Source organism: Dama dama, chromosome 29, assembly GCF_033118175.1.
Source record: "Dama dama isolate Ldn47 chromosome 29, ASM3311817v1, whole genome shotgun sequence".
Classification (NCBI taxonomy): Eukaryota; Metazoa; Chordata; class Mammalia; order Artiodactyla; family Cervidae; genus Dama; species Dama dama.
Window position 1 is genome coordinate 47,236,698 of NC_083709.1, and position 23,249 is coordinate 47,259,946.

At 35.2% G+C, this 23,249-nt stretch overlaps 1 protein-coding gene across 3 annotated transcripts in view; it reads right to left on the bottom strand.

Annotated features, from left to right (window-relative positions):
* Positions 1-1,605: 1,605 nt before the first annotated feature.
* Positions 1,606-23,249, bottom strand: part of JAK2 (Janus kinase 2) — a 94,077-nt gene continuing 72,433 nt past the window's right edge. For all 3 annotated transcript variants that reach the window (XM_061132840.1, XM_061132841.1, XM_061132842.1), the window contains 9 exons: positions 19,879-20,030; positions 19,578-19,728; positions 18,754-18,890; positions 15,061-15,250; positions 14,327-14,451; positions 13,748-13,920; positions 4,322-4,439; positions 2,692-2,805; positions 1,606-2,443 (listed from right to left, as the gene is read on the bottom strand). In XM_061132840.1, the coding sequence (XP_060988823.1) occupies positions 2,336-2,443; positions 2,692-2,805; positions 4,322-4,439; positions 13,748-13,920; positions 14,327-14,451; positions 15,061-15,250; positions 18,754-18,890; positions 19,578-19,728; positions 19,879-20,030 (1,268 nt within the window). In that variant the 3' untranslated portion in view covers positions 1,606-2,335. The remainder of the gene's footprint in view (positions 2,444-2,691; positions 2,806-4,321; positions 4,440-13,747; positions 13,921-14,326; positions 14,452-15,060; positions 15,251-18,753; positions 18,891-19,577; positions 19,729-19,878; positions 20,031-23,249) is intronic.

The window sequence follows — 23,249 nt, forward strand, 5'->3', positions numbered from 1 at the left end:
TTTACTTTCCTTTTATATAAGGTCTGAATCAAAATTTAAAACATCGTAAACACTCAATGAACAATAATTCTCTTGTAAACTTAGAATTTTACAATAAAGCAGTCATTCCATCTAAAAACTTTAGATATATGGAATTTTCTCCTAAAACTAAAAACAAGTATTAAAAGAAAAACTATTTTAAAAGAAACCTAGTTAACATCCTTATTTTTATAAACAAAATGTTATCGACCTTTAAGAATATATTTCAGGTACCTAAGTTATAGTACAAAAATCTGAAATCAAACATATATGCTATTTTTGACTTGAAAATTAGCAGAATGGAAGATCTCTTAAGTGCATGAACATTACATATACAGATCCTGGAGGAGTCTTTTTATAAATTAAATAAAAATTATAGTCAACTTTCATCAAAATATTTACTAGAAATCTTTTAAAATCTAATATATTATCATTTCAGAAGATTTGTGTGTTTGGTAACTACATTTGGTAAAATGTTTTAAAGTAAGTGAAGGTCACTCAGTCATGTCTGACTCTTCGCAACCCCATGGACTATATAGTCCAGGGAATTCTCCAGGCCAGAATACTGAAGTGGGTAGCCTTTCCCTTCTTCAGGGGATCTTCCCAACCCAGGGATCGAACTGGTGTCTCCTGCATTGCAGGCAGATTCTTTACCAGCTTAGCCAAAAGGAAAGCCCAAAAATACTGGAGTGGGTAGCCTATCCTTCCTTCAGGGGATCTTCCCAACCCAGGAATCGAACCGGGGTCTCCTGCATTGCAGGCAGATTCTTTACCAACTGAGCTATGAAGGAAGGCCAAATACTCTAAAGATAACATAAAAAGCATCTCTTCCCTTCCCTTCCAACAAAAAAACTCAAACTTTATGTGTGAGGCATTTTTTTTTCTTATATAATATGCATTTAAAAATCAGCTCTGAAAGTTAGATAATCTAAAGTCTTTAAGTTAAAAAAAAAAAAAGAAGAATATAGCACTGAAAATGAACTATTTTCTTTCTAACCAAAATTCCAAGTATTTTTAACTTTGTATAAATAACACACACACACACAAACGCACCATATTTTAGGTATGATGTCTAAAATGGAGTAGCACTAAAATGACAACAATAATAAACAACCCTTTATACTTAATTGAAAACACTCATTTTTCTTCAAGATATACATTAAGAATTTTCTACTGGCATTTTTGAATAAAATTAATAAGCATTTTAAAAAATCAATTTAATTTCTCCCTTGTATATCAGAATCTAACAACAACAAAAAAGATCTCTTTTATGACTGCAATAGATTTCTGAAATCCCTAAAATATACATTCTTTAGAAAAAAATTCCTAACCCACTGTGCATCTTAGCAGGCTTATATATATGAAAAACAAAATCTATATTATAGCTTACACTTAAATTTAATGCATGACCATAGGTCCCAGGGATTGAAGAATCTTATTGGCAACCAACATACAGCTCAAGGGATGACAATATTCCTGGCATTTGTAATCTCAAAATTTTGAAAGAAAACTGTTCATGGTAGTCTTAGAAAAATCTGGAGATAGTTCTATTTAAAAAACATACGTGCCATAAACAAATACAAGGGAGACAAATAAGAAAATATATTGTGTTAATCTTTGTAAACTTGTTCCATTTCAAAATGTATTCTAGAGGGTCAGGAAAATTCCCTATACAAATAAAACTAAACATTTGTTCCCTTTGCTTTGAAAAATATTTACAGTACACAGAACAACAAGCTAAAGTATACACCTGTTTATATTGCTGGCCAGTGACATAGATGTGCAAGGACAAAAAGGTGCATATTCAATTATCTGAGCATCTTAATTTGTCTATAGAGTGAAGTTATCATAGATCAACTACGGAAAAATTAGAAAACATTATTTATGAATACCAGCCCTTGTGTAAAACATCACACAAGACGCCAAGGTGTCATACATTCACTATGGTAAAAACTGTACATATGTATTCTGTATATATTTAAAATTTACAATTTTTTAATCTCTCATAATTCTTAGTTGAAAAATGTCTAATTTTCTTTTTTTTGCCAAAGAAAAGTAATGTTAACTGACTGATCAGGTTCCCGAAATATTTTACAAAACTCTTTGCTAAGGACTTTCCATCAATGTTTTTGGCTGGTATCCTCATGAAGAAAAACTCACTAAACTTTGAAAGTTTTAAGCAGGTATTTCCACACTTTTGCTGGCTAATATTGTGATATACATAATAATCATATACATAACAATAGTCCACAGCAATATGAAATACAAAACTTTGTTCTATAAGTCTATTCTGGTCTCAGAGTGAAGTTCATTTCTTTCATCCAGTCATGTTGTCCCTTATTTGATCAACTCGAACAGCTAGGTCTCTGAAAGAGGGGCGCTGGCTTACATTATTGTTCCAGCATTCTGTCATAATCACATAAATCTGTAAAAGGAAAAATAAACCAAAATTACAATGAACACAAAGCGCCATTTTTTAATTGGTGAAGACATGAATTCGGAACTCCCACTTAATTTTTTGATAGAGGCATATGTCATGGCTATATCTACATCCACAGTCATGTTTATGCTATTTATCTAAAAGTCCAGTGAACTGCATAAACTGACCTGAAATCCTGGGGTAAAAAGAGAAAGAAAATGCATGATTACTGTGGATAAAAAAAATTTTGTTACCTCATCTGGGCATCCATCTGGTCTTGGTAATCTTCCATTATTCTTCAGGAGTTCTATCAAATGAAACACAATCATCTGTCCTTGTTTGTCATTGCCAATCATACGCATAAATTCCTGAAACACAAACCCACTTTTCAATGACATATTTTTGGTACATTTAATTTGAAGCAGAATTCTCAATTTCTTCCAGTAAATGGGAAAATTCCTGTGTATGTATGTTTCCTTACCTTGAATCTTTTAAAAACAAGACTATTTTAACTTCAAAAACTTCCTTGTCAGTCATACTTCATAAAATATTGTTAAATGTGGAACCTCTATAATGCCGTTTCTGTAACTGTAACACCCTCAACACAAATACCCTGAGAAGAATTCAAAACCAGTGAACTAAAAACACACTGTGTTTGAACACATCATATCACATTTCAGTTGAAATAAAAAGTTGAATGTAGAAGAGGACATAAAAAATGCAGAATGAATATTAAAGCATAAATGCAATGGAGAAATGTTCATATGTTTAAAATTCATAAGATTAAAGTCTGAACCATAAGGTAGAGGAATAGTTACAATGAACACATTTATTTAGATACAGAAGACTCTTGTATATTGGTAAGAAAAATTACCAATATAAAAATGGGCAAAGTACATGAGGCTACAATGCACACATGCACATACACCAAACGCCCAATAAATATGTACTCAATCACACTAAAGGCAGAAATGCAAATTAAAATCAAATCGGTACAACTTCTCTCCCATCAATTTGGCAAAACTGCGTGGAAATGTAATAGTCAACACTGACAAATGATAAAATATATAGCCCTATGCACAGTTACTGAGAGTCTAATTGAGATACAGATTTCCTGGAGAGCATTTTGAAATCATCAAAATCTTTTATATATAAGAGTTCATAATGTTTCATATATAATTACATTTTCACTCTAAGATGACAACCAGAGATAAACATAAATATTTATATATAAGGATAGCCACTATGTTCAATGAGTGTTACTTAAAAGGCTGAAAAACGGAAAATGACTGTCCAGAAACTATATCCTTATGTTGAAACACCACCAAGATATTAGAAGTCATATTTGTAGTAAATATTTATTAACATAGGAAAATGTCCATGTTATAATCTGTAATGAAGAAGCAGGAAAGCAAACTGTACAGTGTGACTTCTTTTATAAATAAAACAAATAAAATTTAATTTTTACATATAAAATTAAAAGACTCCTGAAAGAAAACAGACTACAATATTAAAGTGGTTACCTCTAAGTAGCTGAATTAGAGACTACTTTCATTTTCTTTTCTATACTGTCCTATATTAAAATTATACAATGAATAGAAAAAATATTGCTTTAAAAGGTTTAACATTTGCAATAATTCCTGGGATGAATGAGTTTATTGGATTTACTAAAAATAATATTAAGAGAATATATTAAACTACTACAATCCCCACCTTTTAAAACCTCAAGTTAATTTAATGCGTTAGTTTGGGGGTTATTTTGTTGCTTGTTGTCTTATAAATAACCAATAGGAACTCGTAAAATAACCCTAAGTTTACTATTACTCTTTGGAAAAGCTTTTCTCATGTTAAAAAACATTGAAAGTAAACAGAAAGCATACTGACCGCTGGCGGGCTTTTACTCTTCTCAATGTACGTGAAGAGTTCATAGAGAACCACTCCGAAGCTCCAAACATCTGAGGCCACGGAAAACTTGCTCTCTGTCAGTGACTCTGGTGCATACCTGTAAAATACTTAAAAGTGTTACTTGATGTGCCAGCTCTCGATTTTACCTGCAAATCACTGGATTTAAAAACAAAACAACAAGGTGTAGAGAAAAGGGCTAACACATCAGGCCTAAGTTTGCAATCATCAAAAAGGTCTGTGGTTGAATGCTGACACTTGACTGGTACCTGGGATGTTAGATTCAGGAGGGTTTCCACAATCCCTAAATGACAGAAGTGGCTTACTGCACCTAAACCACTTCCATAGACAATGTGAATCTAGAGTTTTTGTATATGCCAGACAGAAAATATCTACATGGGTCAGTTCTAATAAAAACTGTGGGCACTGTGTCTCTATTAAGCTTCCTTAGTAGATGACATTTTGCACATGTAGTCAGAATTTATTGCTGGGGGAATTAAGTGTGTCCCATCTGACTTCACTGGGAGAAGACACTTGAAAACATGTGCTTGGTTTCCTCCAGGCATTGCACAGTCTTTTCCTTTTGCTGATTTTGCTTTCCATCCTTCCTCTGTAAGAGTCATAGTTATGCTTATGACAGTATGCTGAGTCCTATGAGTCCTTCCAGTGATGATCAAACCTGAGGGTGGTCTTGGGAACCACAACACACAAAGATAACTGAAAGCCAAGAAAAAAAAATTAATTTTGTCTCCTTAACACCAGGGTTAATTGCACAGTACTTTCAAAGAAATGAAAAAAAAAAAAAAAGCTGATCTTTCCAAGTTAAGCTTAAAATGAATCCAGGTAAGTATCCTAGGGGGGGCTTCCCTGGTGGCTCAGATGGTAAAGGATCTGCCTGCAATGCAGGAGAATAGGGTCCGATCCCTGAGTTGGGAAGATTCCCTGGAGGAGGACATGGCAATCCATTCTAGTATTGCTCGGAAAATCCCATGGACAGAGGAGCCTGGCAGGCTGCAGTCCATAAGGTCAAAGAGAGTCAGACACAACTGAAGTGACTTGGCATGCATGCAAGTATCCTAAAGAAAAAAGTGCCTTTTAAGCTGGAGAAGACTTGAAACTATTAACATATAAAACAAATAACTGTTAATCTGAAAGGGGGTGATTAAAGAGGGAACATAGAAAATAGAAAGTCACAGGGGAAAATGGTGTCATCCTTTCCCTCAAGTATTAACACTACCCAAGGGAGAATTTTGGCCAATGGATTATGACCATCATGGTCCACAACGTTTATATTCTGTTTATATTCATTACAGAGAATAATGAAAGATCTGTTTTAAACTGGGATTTAAAATATAAATTATATAAACTGAATCTCTCCTTCAAAATATCCTTCTCTCCTTCAGCCTATGGTTTCTCACTTCCAGAAAGCCTCCTCTAACTAGTTAAGGTCTTAATGACCTCATGCTACTGAATTTCTACAGTACTTTCAGTCTATACTACACAACCATGTAATGCTCTATTATTTTTATATTTATTTTAAAAATTTACATATTTAGTTATGTTATGTTAGTTTATCCCACAAATGGAATATAACCTCCTTGCAGAGTACTACTCCCTCAACCTTTGCAAAATATTCTCTTACTTTGGTTTTCATGAAAGCACTCTGTAATTTCTCCCTTCATTTTCACATTACATATGTAAGGATAAATACAAAGGAAAAAAGAAGCCCACGTAGAAAAGGAGGGAAAAGACTCTCTCATTTACTTTAGAAAATTTAGAATTGTGAATTCTCTCTTTGAAATATATGTAAAAATCTTTTTAAAGGCTTTTGCTTAAAAGCCTTTTGCCAGGTTTACATATAGCAATGTCTTTCTCAAGAACCTGTAAACCACCTCTTTAGAATGCAGTTATCAAGGAAGATCATGCCCCTACATCCCAGTTTAAGTGGGAGGGTAGGAGCCTAACTTGGGCTGGTGCCTCCTGCAAGTTGCAAAACTATCTCCTATCATAAAGGTATGAAAAGTTTATTTTTTCTTTGGATAAAGCCAATTAGCTAACACAAATGGGAACTCCTATTAATAAGTGAATTTAGGATGAACTTACGTGTGACAGATGATGCTGTCAAGTCCTCTTACTTTAGGACTAGTTACTGTTTATCCTGAGAACATATATGAAACGAGTTGAATTGGCTTGGCCATATCCAAGAGTGAGATTTCTTTCTGTTTTTTGGCAATCTTAGCAGACTGCTTACGATGCATATTACTTTCTGGATTAATGTTTATTCAGTAATGAAACTGTTTTCTTTCTATTCTGTTTCGGGGGAGAGACTTTCTGGGTTGAGAGGAGATTTGTTTTTAATAACATTTACCCAGCACGTTCCCTCCTTTTCTCCATTCTCTAAAGTTGGGTTTCCCCAAGTTCCATCATTAGAGCTTTTCCTCTCTTTCAAAAAATTTCCTAAGATAGTGTCATCCACTTACACACTAAGATCTCCCAAATTTACAGCCACTTAATCTTTGACGCTTCTTTTGTGTTTCAGACTTACTGAAAATTCACGCGTTAAAGTTCCATGAACAAAAAGAAATCCAGCCAACCTGTACAAGATTATTTTACCTTCTCTGTGCAATCAATGAATGGCATCAAATCTATCTAACTCCCTAAACTGAAAATCTTAAGAATTATATTTGACTCATTTTTCACTCCAAAGTCTACTGAGTCACTAAGTTTCTTTAGTATGTCTTAGATATGTCTCCAATCAGCCTCCCAATCCAATAATGCCATTACAGTCTTCGGTTAGATCCTTATCTCATGACTAGTACAGAGTTCTTCAAACCAGGTGAGGAGTAAGCAGAAAAACATACAAATATTTTCCAAGGGGCTCTATAGCAAGAACAGTATAAGGATTCTCCATTACTTCAAAACCGTGCTTTAATAATTAAAAAAAAAAATGTCAGCAGAAGCATTTTCTCTTAGTTCTTAATACAAAGAAGAACCTACAGGGCAAGCTGTAAGCTAAACAACACTTTTGAACAATAAAAGCAATGTAGATGACAATGATTCTTTTAAATGAAATTACATATTTTAAAAAATATGGTGGCTAAATCCTATGGATAAAAATTATGATTTCTTTCAAACTTTACATGTAGTGTTTGCTTTTCAATAAGTCAGTTAAAATATATTCTATCAACTCCTTCTGAAATATTTATATAAAAATTAGTTGACCTCATTTACTTATATAAAACACTTGGAATTTTTACTTGCTACTATGAAAATAAAACAATATGCTAACTATCTGATTAGTTTCTAGAAGTATATAGCTTTCTTTTTCATTAAATACATAAAATTTTGATCATGATGACAATGATATGGTTTCTGATTTTTATACAAGCTTCTTATTAGTGAATCCCCAAAATCAAACATCAGGCTTCCCAAGTGGCGATACTGGTAAAGAATCCACCTATCAATGCAGGAGATGCAAGAGACATGGGCTGGATCACTGGGTGGGGAAGATATGCTGGAGAAGGAAATGGAAACTCACTGCAGTATTCTTGCCTGGAAAATCCCTGATGAATTACAGTCTACGGGTTGCAAAGAGTTGACGCGACTGAGCAGCCCAAAGTCAAACATCAGAGTTCAATTTCCCTAAAACATTTGTTTACTGAAGGAGTAACAGGCCTTTTACCATATGCCTTACTTCATAAAACATAAATCTTAACTATATTTTATTCTGTATTATATATTGGAAATTTAAATAATAAGAAGCAATTTATCTTAATTATTTAATAATGAAATTTTTTACTAAATATATATCATCTTAAGCTTATCCTGCCCTGGAGGAGGGCACGGCAACCCACTCCACTATCCTCACCTGGAGAATCCCACAGAGGAGCCTGCAGTCCTCCTCTGGACAGGAAGGCTACAGTCCATGAGGTTGCAGAGTCGGACACAACTGAAGCGACTTAGCATGCATGCACGCACATAAGCTTATCCTGACTTCCTTTGTGATTAATCTTTCCAGATATTCAGGAAGAAATATAGGGCTCAAAGCTTTAGGGGCTTTCTTTATGATAAGAATATAAAGTTAGGTATGAAAGTGAATATTTAAAATTAGAAAAGAAAGAATCTCAAAAGGAAGGAACTCTGACAGATATGCTTTGTTAGCTTCATTGTAAACATGTCTCTCTGCACATGTGTTCTATAGTTTATGATTTTTTTAAAAAGAGTATTTCATAACATTAATTACTTGAACTGAAAAATGAACTAAGGTTTTTTCTGTCAGAAAATAAGTGTATTTGTTTATGAGGACTGGTATTGCTAAGCAGACTGAATGAAGGACATTCTTCATTAAGTGACTCAATCTTTGAGATAGTGCAAGGGATTGTCATATTTAAATCATGTATTTAAAAATGATAAAATGTTTTGTAAAATACTGTATTGAAATTAATAATATTCTGTTTTTTAACTTTTATAAATGTATATACAAGATGCCTCTACATGAGAGTAATACCATGGTTTGAATTAATTTGAAAAAAATTTTTTGGCATACTTCCTGGAAACTGAGAAAATGAAAGACCCTAATGACTGGGTAGTCAATCCACTTCTGAAAATCAAGTGGGTTTAATTCTTTGTTTTCTATGAAATTGAAAACAGAATGGATCTAATGAAACTGCCAGCTAACAAATTCTATTGGTAGATCACTGTATACTGTTTTGCTTATCACAAGTCATAAACGTGAATGACATTGTTATAACAAAACTCCTTCCATTCCCATCTCATTTATACAAAAAAGTTTTCTCTGTGTTTACAAAAACAAAAATAAACTTGGAATTTACGTTGAATCTGGTCCCATTATACAAGTAAATATTTATCTAAGGCTATACGGACTAGTTGGAGAGGGGAAAAAAAAAACTCCATATCTCATTAAGAAATGATTGCAATAAAATTTTTTAAAGAACTATTCAAATTACTAATCTAAATTAATAATTCATTTATATTGCATTGGAAATTGCACCCTGGCAGTAACTTCAGTGATAATTCAATCCAGAAGAAAAAAAATGAATAGTTTTGTGGTCACAGGAAATTTTAAAATTAATTCAATTTATATATGTATTTTGGTTACAAAGGAGATTATCAAGATAGATTCCAAGTGCAAAATAAAATACATTATGCAGAATTCTGAGAAGGGAGGTGTAAACATAATTTTAAAGAGAAAAAGGAATAACAAAAAGTTTCTATCAAAAAGAAAGTCTCTTCCTATACCTTTTTAAGTGGGTGACAATCGGTATCAAGTCGCTGTGGCATTTGGATTTTACTGTATACCTCTGAAGGATTGATATGTCTTGTATTAATGTCATTATTTATAATACTTTACAAAATATTTACAACCACATAAAATTTTTAAATGTTTCATAAAGAATATAGTTTTTGATAATTCTTTCAATGAGTATATATGCACAAACGGTTTCAAAATCAATGACCTAGATACCTGAAAAAGTTGTCTACCTAGTCCTCTCTCACCAGTTCTGGTGTGAAGTCCCTGATACACTAAAAAATTACGGACGTGCCCCCAAAGCTTTTGTTTATGTGGGTTGTATCTACTAATATTTACCATATTAGATTTCAAAACCAAGGAGACGTAAAAGTATCATTAAAAATAACAATAAACCCAGTAATACTAGCATAAATAATATTTTTATAAAAAATAACTATTTTCCAAAACAACAAATTTTGTATTTAGAGTAGTATGTTTTACATTGTTGTTTCTTTAATGTTGGTTTAATACACCTTTTTTGCACCTGACTTTTAAAAAATTTTTATATGATTTTTAAAGGTTATATACCATTTACAAAATATTAGCTATATTCTCCATGTTGAACAAATATATCCCTGTATCCTATCTTACATCCAGTAGTTTGTACCTGCCATTCGGCCACCCCCATAATGCCCCTCCCTACTTGTAACCACTAGTTTACTCTCTGTATCTGTGAGTCTGCTTCTTTTTTTGTTACATTCACTAGTTTGTTGTATTTTTGATTCCAAATATAAGTGATATCATACAGTATTTATCTTTCTCTGTCTGACCCTCTAAGTTCAACCATGTTGTTGCAAATGACAAAATTTCATTATTTTTTAAGGCTAAGTAGTATTCCACTGTATGTGTATGTACATACAGTTCCATCACGTGTGTATCTATCTATGTATACATAAAAGAGATTCATTTCAGAGGTAAAAACACACACAGACTAGATGGAAGGAAAAATATATTTATAAATACACATTTATACATACATAGGAGCACCAAAATATATAAAGCAAATATTATCAGACCTAAAGGGAGAAATTAAAAGCAATACAATAACAACAGTAGGGGACTTTAGCACCCAACTTACAGCAGTGGATAGATAATTCACAGAAAAATTAATAAGGAAACAGCTGGCCTTAAATGACATATTAGATGAGATGGAGTTCAAAGGTATGTACAGAATACTCATTCTTCTAAGGTGCACATGGAACAAACACTCCAAGATAGATCACATATTAAGCCACAAGTTGTCTCAATAATTCAAGAAGACTGAAATCATATCAAGCATCTTTTCCAACTATAATGGTATGAAATTAGAGATCACAATAAGAAAATTGGACCACCACAGAAATATGAAGATTAAACAACATGCTGGGGCTTCCCTGGTGGTCCTGTGGTTAAGAATCCACCTTGCAATACAGCGACACTGGTTCAGCTCCCCATCCAAGAAGGCTGCCTCCACCACGGGACAACTGGGCCCATGTGCCACAGCTCCGGAGTCTGCTCTGCAGCCGACCAGCTGCAGCTGCCGAGCCGTGTACAGCTGCTGAAGCCTGCACAGCCGAGAGCCTGTGCTAGCCAGCAAGAGAAGCCACCACAATAGAAGCCAGGGCACTGCAGTTAGAAAACAGCCCCTGCTAGCCACAACTAGAGAAAGCTGGCGCATAGCAACAAAGATCCAGTGCAGCCAAAAATAATAAACATAAAATTTTAAAAATAAACAACAAGCTACTAAACAACTAATAGGTCAATGAAGAAATCAAAAGAGAAAAATTAAATCCAAAGACAAATGAAAACAGAAATAAAGCACACCAAAATCTACTGAATGAACCAAAAGTAGTTCTTGGAAGGAAGCTCACAATACAGGCCTACCTCAATAAACAAGAAAAATCTCACAAATAATCTGAATTTACACCTAAAGTAACCAGAAAAAGATCAAAGTCCAAAGTTATTAGAAGGAAGGAAATAACAAAGATGAGGGCAGAAATAAAGACTGAAAATGGCAGAAAGTGAAGAACTCAAGAGCCTCTTGATGAAGGTGAAAGAGGAGAGTAAAAAGCTGGCTTAAAACTCAACATTCAAAAAACTAAGATCATGGCATCTGATCCCATCACTTCATGGCAAATAGATGGTGAAACAATGGAAACTGACAGATTTTATTTTCTTAGGCTCCAAGATCACTGGATGGTGACTGCAGCCACGGTATTAAAAGATGCTTGCTCTTTGGAAGAAAAGCTATGACCAACCTAGAAAACTATTAAAGTGCTGCACTCAATATGTCAGCAAGTTTGAAAAAACTCAGCAGTGGCCACAGGACAGGAAAAAGTTGATCTTCATCTCAATTCCCAAGAAGCGGAGTACTAAAGAATGCTCAAACTACCAGACAATTGCACTCATTTCCCGTGCTAGTAAGGTTATGCTCAAAATCCCCTAAGCTAGGCTTCAGCACTACATGAACCGAGAACTTCCAGATGTTCAAGCAAGAACAAGCAGGAGATCAAGTTGGAGAACAACTTGGAGATCAAGTTGCCAACATTCACTGGTTCAAAGAGAAAGCAAGGCAATTCCAGAAAAATATCTACCTGTTTCACTGACTATGCTAAAGTCTGTGACAGTGTGGATCACAAAAAACTGGAAAATTCTTTAAGAGATGTTAATACCAGACCATCTTACCTGTCTCCTGAGAAACATGTATGCCAGTCAAGAAGCAACAGCTAGAACCTTATATGGAACAACTGACTGGTTCAAAATTGAGAGAGGAGTATGTAAAGGCTGTTTATTGTCACCCTGTTAACTTATACACAGAGCACATTATGCGATATGCTGGGCTGGATGAGTTATAAGCTGTAATCAAGACTGCCGGGAGAAATAACAACTTCAGATATGCAGATGATACCATTTTAGTGGCAGAAAGCAAAGAGAAACTAAAGAACCTCTAAAAAGGAGAATGAAAAAGCTGGTTTAAAGCTCAATATTACAAAACCAAGATCACAGCATCTGATCCCATCACTTCATGGCAAATAGAGAAGGGGAAAAGGTGGAAGCAGTGACAGATTTCCTCTTCTTGGGCTCTAATATCGCTGTGGATGGTGACTGCAGCCATGAAATTAGAAGATGCTTGCTTCTTGGAAGAAAGCTGTAACAAACCTAGACAGTATACTAAAAAGGAAGGACATCAGTTTGCTGACTAAGGTCCATATAGTCAAGGCTATGGTCTTTCCAGTAGTCATGTATGGATGTGAGAACTGGACCATAAGGAAGGTAGAGTGCCAAAGAATTGATGCTTTCAAACTGTGGTGCTGGACAAGACTCTTGAGAGTCCTGTGGACAGCAAGGAAACCAAACCAGTCAATCTTAAAGCAAAGAGATCAAAATCAGTCAATCAACTCTGAATACTCAGTGGAAGGACTGAGGCTGAAGCTGAAGCTCCAGTATTTTGGTCACCTGATGCAAACAGCTGACTCATTGGAAAAGTCCCTGAAGCTAGGAAAGATTGAGGGCAGAAGGAGGAGAGGGCATCAGAGGATGAGACAGCTAGATGGCATCACTGATACAATCGACATGAACTTAGGCAAACTCCGGGAGATGGTGAAGGACAGGGAGGCCTGGTGTGCTACAGTCCACGGGTCACAAAGAGTCAGACACAACGTGGCTACTGAACAACAACAGCACTCAAAGCAATCTACAGATCTATTGCAATTCTTATCAAAATTCCAACGGCATATTTCACAGAACTAGAAAAAATTCTAAAATTTGTATGAAACTACAAAAGATCCTTTGAGAAAGGGAACAACCTTGATAAAGAACAAAGCTGGAGGCAGCATGGCGAAAAGGACAGTTCAATAAACGGTGTTGAGAAAACTGGGCAGATACATGGAAAAGAATGAAATTAGACCATTACCTTACACCACATATAAAAATTAACATCAAAACAGATTAAAAACTTGAATGTTTGACCTAAAACCATAAAATTCCCATAGGAAAACATAGGGAGTAACTTCATTGATTATTATTATAAATATATAAATGACAAACTATTAAAAATAAAAATAAAGTTTGAAGTCTATGCTCCAAAACTTCATTTTATGGTACTAAAACATACTCACCAGAATATGGGACTTTCACCAGGCTCTTTCACTTTGTAGTACTCTTTGTCTTGTGGCAAGACTTTGGTTAATCCAAAATCTCCTATTTTAACTCTGTTTTCATTCTCCACTAGTATATTCCTTGTCGCCAGATCCCTGTGGATATACCTTTTTGTACCAAGATACTCCATACCCTATGGATAAAATAACATTTTTCTTTCAGCCAGCTTTATAAACATAAACAATTTAGTCTTCTGTACCTACTCCCTTAATTATCTAAGGAAAATTCTAGAGAAAATAGAAAAAATTATATTATTTCTTAATAATTACTTCAACGTATTCTCTTTATTTGGGCTTCCCTGGTGGCTCAGATGGTAAAGAATCCACCTGTGATACAGGAGACCTAGGTTTGATCCTTGGGTCAGGAAGATCCCTTGGAGAAGGGAATGGCTACCCACTCCAATATTCTTGCCTAGAGAAACCCATGAACAAAGGAGTCTGGCGGGCTATAGTCCATGCGATCGCAAAAGAGTCAGACATGATTGAGCAACTAAGCACAAACTCTCTTCATTTACAACAAATAGCCAGGATATTAGGTACCTTGCATATCTGAGATGTGTACTGCAGAAGTTTTTTATGATCTATCCGTTCTTTATGTTTTTGGAGATAGTCTCGTAAACTTCCATATGGTAAATACTCCATAATTAATCTTAGATTATGCCGGCCTATTAACACACAAATGAGAACATAATGTTTTATTCTGCCATGTTTTATTGATGAACTAATATAAGACAACTGTATATGAATGACCTAAAGAGATATAAAATCTGAGTCTAAGATGACAAAACCTGATTATAAATTAAAAGTCATGTGGTAGTTAGGAACACTAACTTTCTGATTCAAAATGGTCTGAACAGAAAGTTTTAGAAATACTTATGTTTTAATCTCCTGTAACCATTTATGCAAATCAAAATAAGCTGATGCAAAAACTTACTTTCTCTTCCTCTATACTGAGTAAAAAGGATCTAATTAAAAAATAATATTTTCATAGAAAATATGAACAATTTCTTTCTTTAGAAATGATATTCCCTTGGTACACTAAAGCAAAAATGGCAACCACCATCCTCAGTGAAAAGAATGATCAGCCAAGTAATCGAGGATTCCCTATAGTCACAGCCCACCAACACCAAACACAGTCTCCAGTCATCCAGAATGTTTCCTTCTCTGGACACTGGAATATTTTAAGTCCAGATCTGGAGACATCATAGGTTTCTATTACCCAGTATGCCAAAGACATATCCTAAGTTCAAAAAAAGCATCAATGGACAACACACCAGCACTGTAGCAGACTCCTTTGTACTTTACAATGTTGTCATGCTGCAAGGATTTAAGGATTTCAATTTCTCTTTCGAAGTCTCTGAGGTGCTCTTCAGTACTGTGCTGGAGCTTTTTCACAGCCACCACCTCCCCAGTATTGTCTTGTAGAGGGTCATACCGGCACATCTCCACACTCCCAAAATTACCCTTAAACAACACATATCACATTAAGATAGAAATCTCAAGTTTTCTAGAAAAATTACAAATTCTGATTATACAGATCATAAACATTATTTTTTAAGATAAGCTAAAGGACATGCCAGGGGATTTCTAAATTTCTGTCACTAACTACCAGGAAGAACTTTTCTTTTTCACAATATAGACTTTGATATCACTGTCAGTGAGCTGCATGGAATAAGGGTCTGTTATGGACTGAATGTCCATGCCCCATCTCCTCAAATTTGTATGATAAAGCCCTAACCCCAGTGTGAGTGCTTTTGGAGACAGGGCCTCTGAAGAGGTAATAAAAGTTAAATAAGGTCGTAAGAGTGAGGCCTTCATCCTGTAAGACTAGTGCCATTACAAGAAGAAGAGACACCAGTGCTCTCGGCCGCATGAGGACATAGTGAGAAAGTTGCCAGGTGGCAAGCTAAGCAGAGAGTCTTCACCAGAAACCAAACCCTACTGGAACCTTCCTTGATCTTAAGACTTATCTCGAGAACTTTGAGAAAAAAATGTCTGCTGCTTAAGCCAAGGCCATGCTGTGTCATTGGTAGCTTCTGTGATTATCTCCCAATATTCTCTACATTCTGATATCCAAGCTCTTTTAAAATCCCGTTCCTTTGAGTGTAGGCTATAAACTCATTTATAGTGAACATTGACTGAAAGTGAAAGACAGTGAAAGACTGAAGGCAGGAGGAGAAGGGGATGACAGAGGATGAGACGGTTAGATGGGATCACCGACTCGATGGACATGAGTTTGAGCAAGCTCTGGGAGCTGGTGATGGACAGGGAAGCCTGGCGTGCTGCAGTCCATGGGGTCACATAGAGTTGGACATGACTGAGCGACTGAACTGAACTGACAGTGAACAGAATATGGCAAGAGTTAGAAGATGCCATGCCTGAGCCAAGGCTATAAAAAGACCATGCCTTCAATCTTGGGTGTTTGCTCTCAGCGCCCATGTTGATAGGCAGCCTGTGGAGAGGCCCATGTAAGTGAGCTAGCAAGCAGATATTCTGAGGCCTATCAATAGCCATGTGACAAGCTTGAAAGTAAGTCTTTCCCTAGTTAAGCTTTCAAATAAAACTGCAAGACCTGGCTGATACCTTGGTTGCAGTCTTTTGAGAGACCCTGTGCTAGAATCATCCAGCTAAGTTGCTCCTAGATTCCTGACTCACCTAACAAATGTTTTTTTTTTTTTTTCAGCTGTTAAGTTTTAGGGTAATTTGTTGCACAGCAATAGATAATGAATATACCAAATACCTAGACTGTTTTTTTTGTCATTGCTACACTCTCTGAAACATTCCCAAGAATATTGTACAAAGGATGACATCAAAGTATTAATAAAACTAAGCCAATGTATAATATAACCCCCAATGTTTAGCTCTGGTAAGACTGGATCAGAATATTTAGTTTAGATTCAATACCTACGTGAGGCCTTCACATTGCATCCACGCCAAAAATCCAGTTCATAAGGCCACATGATACAGAACCCTATACTACCAAACTTAGAGGAAGAATGAGGGCTTACCACTATGATTGGACCAACTAAGAAGTAAGCCTTTTCTATCTTACTTAAAATATAGGTTGCTGCAAAAGTAATTGTGGTTTTGCATTGAACTCTGCTATTTGATACTGGAATACATTCTTAAACAAATGTGATTATGTTACACATCATTTTAATGCACATTTCTCGCTTTATGGCATTTTGCTAATGACTTATTACTTGCTGTTTATTTTATATTTTAGACTAGGGAAATGATGTTAGACAAAAAACAAATTTGAGCAATTCAAAATGGGTCATAATGCAGAATAGACAACTCTCAACATCAACAATGCATTTGGCCCAGGAACTGCTAACAAATGTACAGTGCAGTGGTGGTTCAAGAAGTTTTGCAACGGAGTTGAGAGTCTTGACAATGAGGAGCACAGTGGCTGGCCATCTTAAGTTGACAACGACCAATTCAGAGGATCATCAAAGCTGATCCTCTTACAACTACACAAAAAGTTGCCAAAGAACATTCTATGGTCATTCAACATTTGAGGCAAACTGGAAAGGTGAAAAAGCTGGGTGCCTCATGAGCTAACCACAAATCAAAAAAATCATCGTTTTGAAGTGTTGTCTTCTCTTATTCTATGCCACAATGAACCATTTCTCGATCTGATTGTGACATGCAATGAAAAGTGTATTCTATACAACCAGTGACAACTAGCTCAGTGGTGGGACTGAGAAGAAGCTCCAAAGCACTTCCCAAAGCCGAACTTTGGGAGGTTTGGCAAAGGGTTTTAACAAAAAAGGTCATGATCACTGTTTGGTGATCTGCTGCCTGTCTGATCCACTATAGTTTTCTGAACCCTGGCAAAACCACTCCATCTGAGAAGTATGCCCAGCAAATCGATGAGATGCACCTAAAACTACAGTGCTTGAAGCCAGCACTAGTCAACAGAAATAGCCCAATTCTTCTCCATGACAACACTCAACCGCACATGATACAACAAATGCTTGAAAAGTTGAATGAATCACGCTACAAAGTTCTGCCTCATTCTCCATATTCAGCTGACATCTCACCAACTGACTATCACTTCTTTAAGCATCTCAATGATTTTTTGCAAGGAAAATGCATTCCAAAAAGTCAGTCAAATCCTGAAGCACAGATTTTTATGCTATAGGAATAAACAAACTTATTTCTCATTGGCAAAAATGTGCTGATTGTAATGGTTCCTTTTTTGATTAATAAAGATGTATTTGAGCCTAGTTATAATGGCTTCAAATTCACGGTCTGAAACTACAATAACTTTTTTACCAGCCTAATATGTGGGCTATGCCTGACTGTGTGACCTTTCAGCAGAGAGAAACTGTCTGCTAGTAAACATGCCTTCTCCAGTCAACATCTGAACTCTGAATGAGCAAGCAGATTAATTATTTCTCCCATAGGTGACTAAAAAAGGAGGCAGGTGGAAAGGCTTATTAACTGTTCTTTTCTCTATCTCATAAAGTGCCCTCTACCAAGAAAGAATCTCATGATCAAATTAATTGGGAAAAATATAGCTTAATTTATCCTCCTCTTGAAAATGTTCAACATACAGTGCATGTTAAAGGTTCCAACAAATTTTTCAGTAAAGACAATTATTTAACACAGCATTTCCCCAAAACCTGAAAACTAAACCTTTTTTCTACAAACACCTTTAAAAAAACTTTTTATTTTATATTGAAGTATAGTTGATTAATAATGCTGTGCTAGTTTTAGGTGTAGAGCAAAGTGATTCAGTTACACATACACATGTATCTGTTCTTTTTTCAAATTCTTTTCTCATTTAGGTTGTTATAAAATATTGAGCAGAGTTTCTTGTGTTATATAGTAGGTACTTGCTGGTTATACACTCTAAAACTCTGTGGAAAGTGAACTTTAGAGAATCTCTTAAGTCTTTTCTCCCCTAAATAAAATGTTTTATGATTATACTTCAATTATTTAAAAATCTGACACCTTACCTTGCCAAGTTGCTGTAGAAATTTCAAGTGTCTTTCTTCAAATTGTGTAGGGTCTCGGTCTTCAAAAGCACCAGAAAACCCTAGGGCACCTATTCTCATATTTGGTAACATGTCATTTTCTGTTAATAGTTCATAATCTGGAGAAATAAATAACATTTCTATCATAATCTGGCAAATCTATTCTCTGGGTTAAAATTATTCTTATTCAGGCTAACTAAAATAATCATGAGTTAGAAACACTAAATACAAATTGATACAAGGCAACTCTGAACGTTTAGATTGTTAATGGAAGCCTTGAATCATAACTGGACAGGTTTTTGGTAAAAATTTTTGCAAAGGATAAATGAATACTTTCCAAAATAGGCAGTTTTAATATTTATAAAGTAAGTTTGTATGCTGATTTTTGTGACAAGAACAGCAAGTAGTTTTGGAATAGAAAATATTTATGGGTCAGACACATGTATATTAGTTAAGTTTTTTAAGAAGGAGAGGACAAACAAAAATCTACTTCATGTTTAGAAAATTAATCAGCTATATGTGAGAGCTAGTTTAAAAAACAATGAATTGTTTATAAAAAATCAAATAAGTTTCTCAGTGTACTACTCATTAACTGGCAACTAAAGTGAGGTTATTAAACGGGTAAAAGCCTTTTATGAAAATACTTCACAATCAATGAGACTAGAATACGTATAAGGTAGAAAAAGTCATATGAATGTAAGAAATTAAGAGGGTCTAAAAGATATCAGGGAACTTCCCAGAGGGGGATTACAAAATTAGTAAGGATTTATTAAATACATCATTAAGACTGCTCCAACAGTACATACCTGGAGTAAACAAACTATTAAGATCTCTTATAATGGCTCTGAAAGAAGGTCTAAAATCTGGTTCATAATCCATGCAATTATTAATAAGATTTGCTAATTCTGTCCACTTTGGTGCAGGAAGCTGGTGCCTATCTTCATAAAACTGTAGTTTCTATAATTAAAGAACCACATGTTGAGAATAAATTATAAATGCCATATCAACCTTCTTTTTAACATAAAATTGGCTAAAGAATATCAATTAATGTGAAAGAAATATGAGGGATCAAAAGTAATTACAACTTCACTGTTTATATAAACTTACTCTTTGAGAATCCAAAGCACTCAGAGGTTTATCTCCTCCACTACAGATTTCCCACAATGTGGTACCAAAACTCCATTTGTCTGTTGCCAGGTTTAGATTTTTAGGATTTTCAATGCATTCAGGTGGTACCCATGGTATTCTCTCCTGCAGGACTTTTAAATGACAGTAAAAAAAAAAAAAAAAAAGCTTAAATAACTCCCTTAATAAAACAATTCTTATATATGTTAATAATTTCACACAAATTGGAAAAATCAAATCATTTTAATTTGCTTGGGGGAAGGGGTATGTTCATGCATATACACATGCTTCAGGGCCAGAAGGGACCTTTGAGATCACCTAATTCAATATCTCAGCTTTAACAATGCCAACATTAAGACCCATAGTGACTGAATAATTTGCCCGAAGTTATACAATTTGTTAATAGCACAGAATTAGTTACTGTACAATAACTCCTGGATTGACTAAATTTTTCATTAAATCATAGTGTTTCAACTACTGCCCCATTCTCTCTACCCTTTCCTAATAGCTGTGCATTCACAATATTTTTTTCCCATAAAATTTTTCCCAAATTGCTCCTTTATATATTTTTTCTTTACAATGTATAAATAATAAAGGTAATGTTAACATCATTTCAATCTGTACGGATGACTCAACAGCAGTGACTACTCTAACTTGTAGATGAAAAACAAGGGCCAACAGGCAAATGAATGACTAGATGATACCAAGGCATTCTGGGCACAATACTGACACACACAGGTTCTGCTCAGACCATGGGATCGGCCAAGTTAGTTTTTTGATGTCTTTGTTCCCATCCAAATAATGGTATTCACAAAAGGAGGGAATACTTTAACTTTACCTTCTGGTATTCTGGCATAGACAGAATGATAGAAGATAGATATATATAAGTAAACAGGTATGTAAATAAGTAAATAAATAAATAAGAATGATAAACTGTTGCATCTTTTGGTATATTTTGGTAAAGCAATGTGAGTATTTCTGGTGCATAATTAAGAGATTTAACAGTACAGAGTCCTTTCTCCTTCATATGTATATATATTCTCTTTCTTCACATTCCACTCCAAAGGGTAAAATCCCCAAGTATCAGACCTAAATTCCTATAACATTTTCTGCCCTATAATCCCTGTCCTCACTGTCTGTCATATAAAGGTACAGAGCTCAACTAGTATTAGCTCAAAAAAGAAACCATGCATCAATGTACAAAAGTTGATAAATCTGGATTCAAAATGTAGAGCATTCAATTCGAGAAATTAGCTAATTCAATGAAACACAATTACAACACTATTTGGGCCAAAAAAAAACTCCTCTGACTGAAATTTTTACTTTAACTTTGTTAAGGATGTTATCAACACAAAAGAAAAGTTTTAAGAAGTCATAGCTGCCACAGCAAGCATCACCCTCAATGGTGAAAAATTGAAAGCATTTCCCCTGAAATCAGGAACAAGACAAGGGTGCCCACTCTCACCACTACTATTCAACATAGTGTTGGAAGTTTTGGCCACAGCAATCAGAGCAGAAAAAGAAGTAAAAGGAATCCAGATAGGAAAAGAAGAAGTGAAACTCCCGCTGTTTGCAGATGACATGATCCTCTACATAGAAAACCCTAAAGACTCTACCAGAAAATTATTAGAGCTAATTAGAGCTAATCAATGAATATAGTAAAGTTGCAGAAATCCCTTGCATTCCTATACACTAACAATGAAAAAAACAGAGAAATTAAGGAAACAATACCATTCACCAGAGCAACAAAAAGAATAAAATACTTTTTTAGGTAGAGTACATCTACCTAAAGAAACAAAAGACCTATACATAAAAAACTATAAAACACTCGTGAAAGAAATCAAAGAGGACACAAACAGATGGAGAAACATACCGTGTTCATGGATTGGAAAAATCAATATTGTCAAAATGGCTATTCTACCCAAAGCAATCTATAGATTCAATGCAATCCCTATCAAGCTACCAATGGTATTTTTCACAGAACTAGACCAAAGAATTTCACAATTTGTATGGAAATACAAAAAACCTCGAATAGCCAAAGTAATCTTGAGAAAGAAGAATGGAACTGGAGGAATCAACCTGCCTGACTTCAGACTCTACTACAAAGCCACAGTCATCAAGACAGTATGGTCCTGGCACAAAGACAGAAATACAGATCAATGGAACAGAATAGAAAGCCCAGAGATAAATCCACGAACCTATGGACACCTTATCTTCGACAAAGGAGGCAAGAATGTACAATGGAAAAAAGACAACCTCTTTAACAAGTGGTGCTGGGAAAACTGGTCAACCACTTGTAAAAGAGAGAAACTAGAACACTTTCTAACACCATACACAAAAATTAACTCAAAATGGATTAAAGATCTAAATGTAAGACCAGAAGAAGAGTACATAGGCAAAACACTCTCTGACATGAATCACAGCAGGATCCTCTATGACCCACCTCCCAGAATATTGGAAATAAAAGCAAAACTAAACAAATGGGACCTAATGAAACTTAAAAGCTTTTGCACAACAAAGGAAACTAAGTAAGGTGAAAAGACAGCCCACAGATTGGGAGAAAATAATAGCAAATGAAGTAAGAGACAAAGGATTAATCTCAAAAATATACAAGCAACCCCTGAAGCTCAATTCCAGAAAAATAAATGACCCAATCAAAAAACGGGCCAAAGAACTAAACAGACATTTCTCCAAAGAAGACATACAGATGGCTAACAAACACATGAAAAGATGCTCAACATCACTCATTATCAGAGAAATGCAAATCAAAACCACAATGAGGTACCATTACACGCCAGTCAGGATGGCTGCTATCCAAAAGTCTACAAGCAATAAATGCTGGAGAGGGTGTGGAGAAAAGGCAACCCTCTTACACTGTTGGTGGGAATGCAAACTAGTACAGCCACTATGGAGAACAGTGTGGAGATTTCTTAAAAACCTGGAAATAGAACTGCCATATGACCCAGCAATCCCACTTCTGGGCATACACACTGAGGAAACCAGATCTGAAAGAGACACGTGGACCCCAATGTTCATCGCAGCACTGTTTATAATATCCAGGACATGGAAGCAACCTAGATGCCCATCAGCAGATGAATGGATAAGGAAGCTGTGGTACATATACACCATGGAATATTACTCAGCCGTTAAAAAGAATTCATTTGAATCAGTTCTAATGAGATGGATGAAACTGGAGCCCATTATACAGAGTGAAGTAAGCCAGAAAGATAAAGATCATTACAGCATACTAACACATATATATGGAATTTAGAAAGATGGTAATGATACCCCTATACGCAAAACAGAAAAAGAGACACAGATGTACAGAACAGACTTTTGGACTCTGTGGGAGA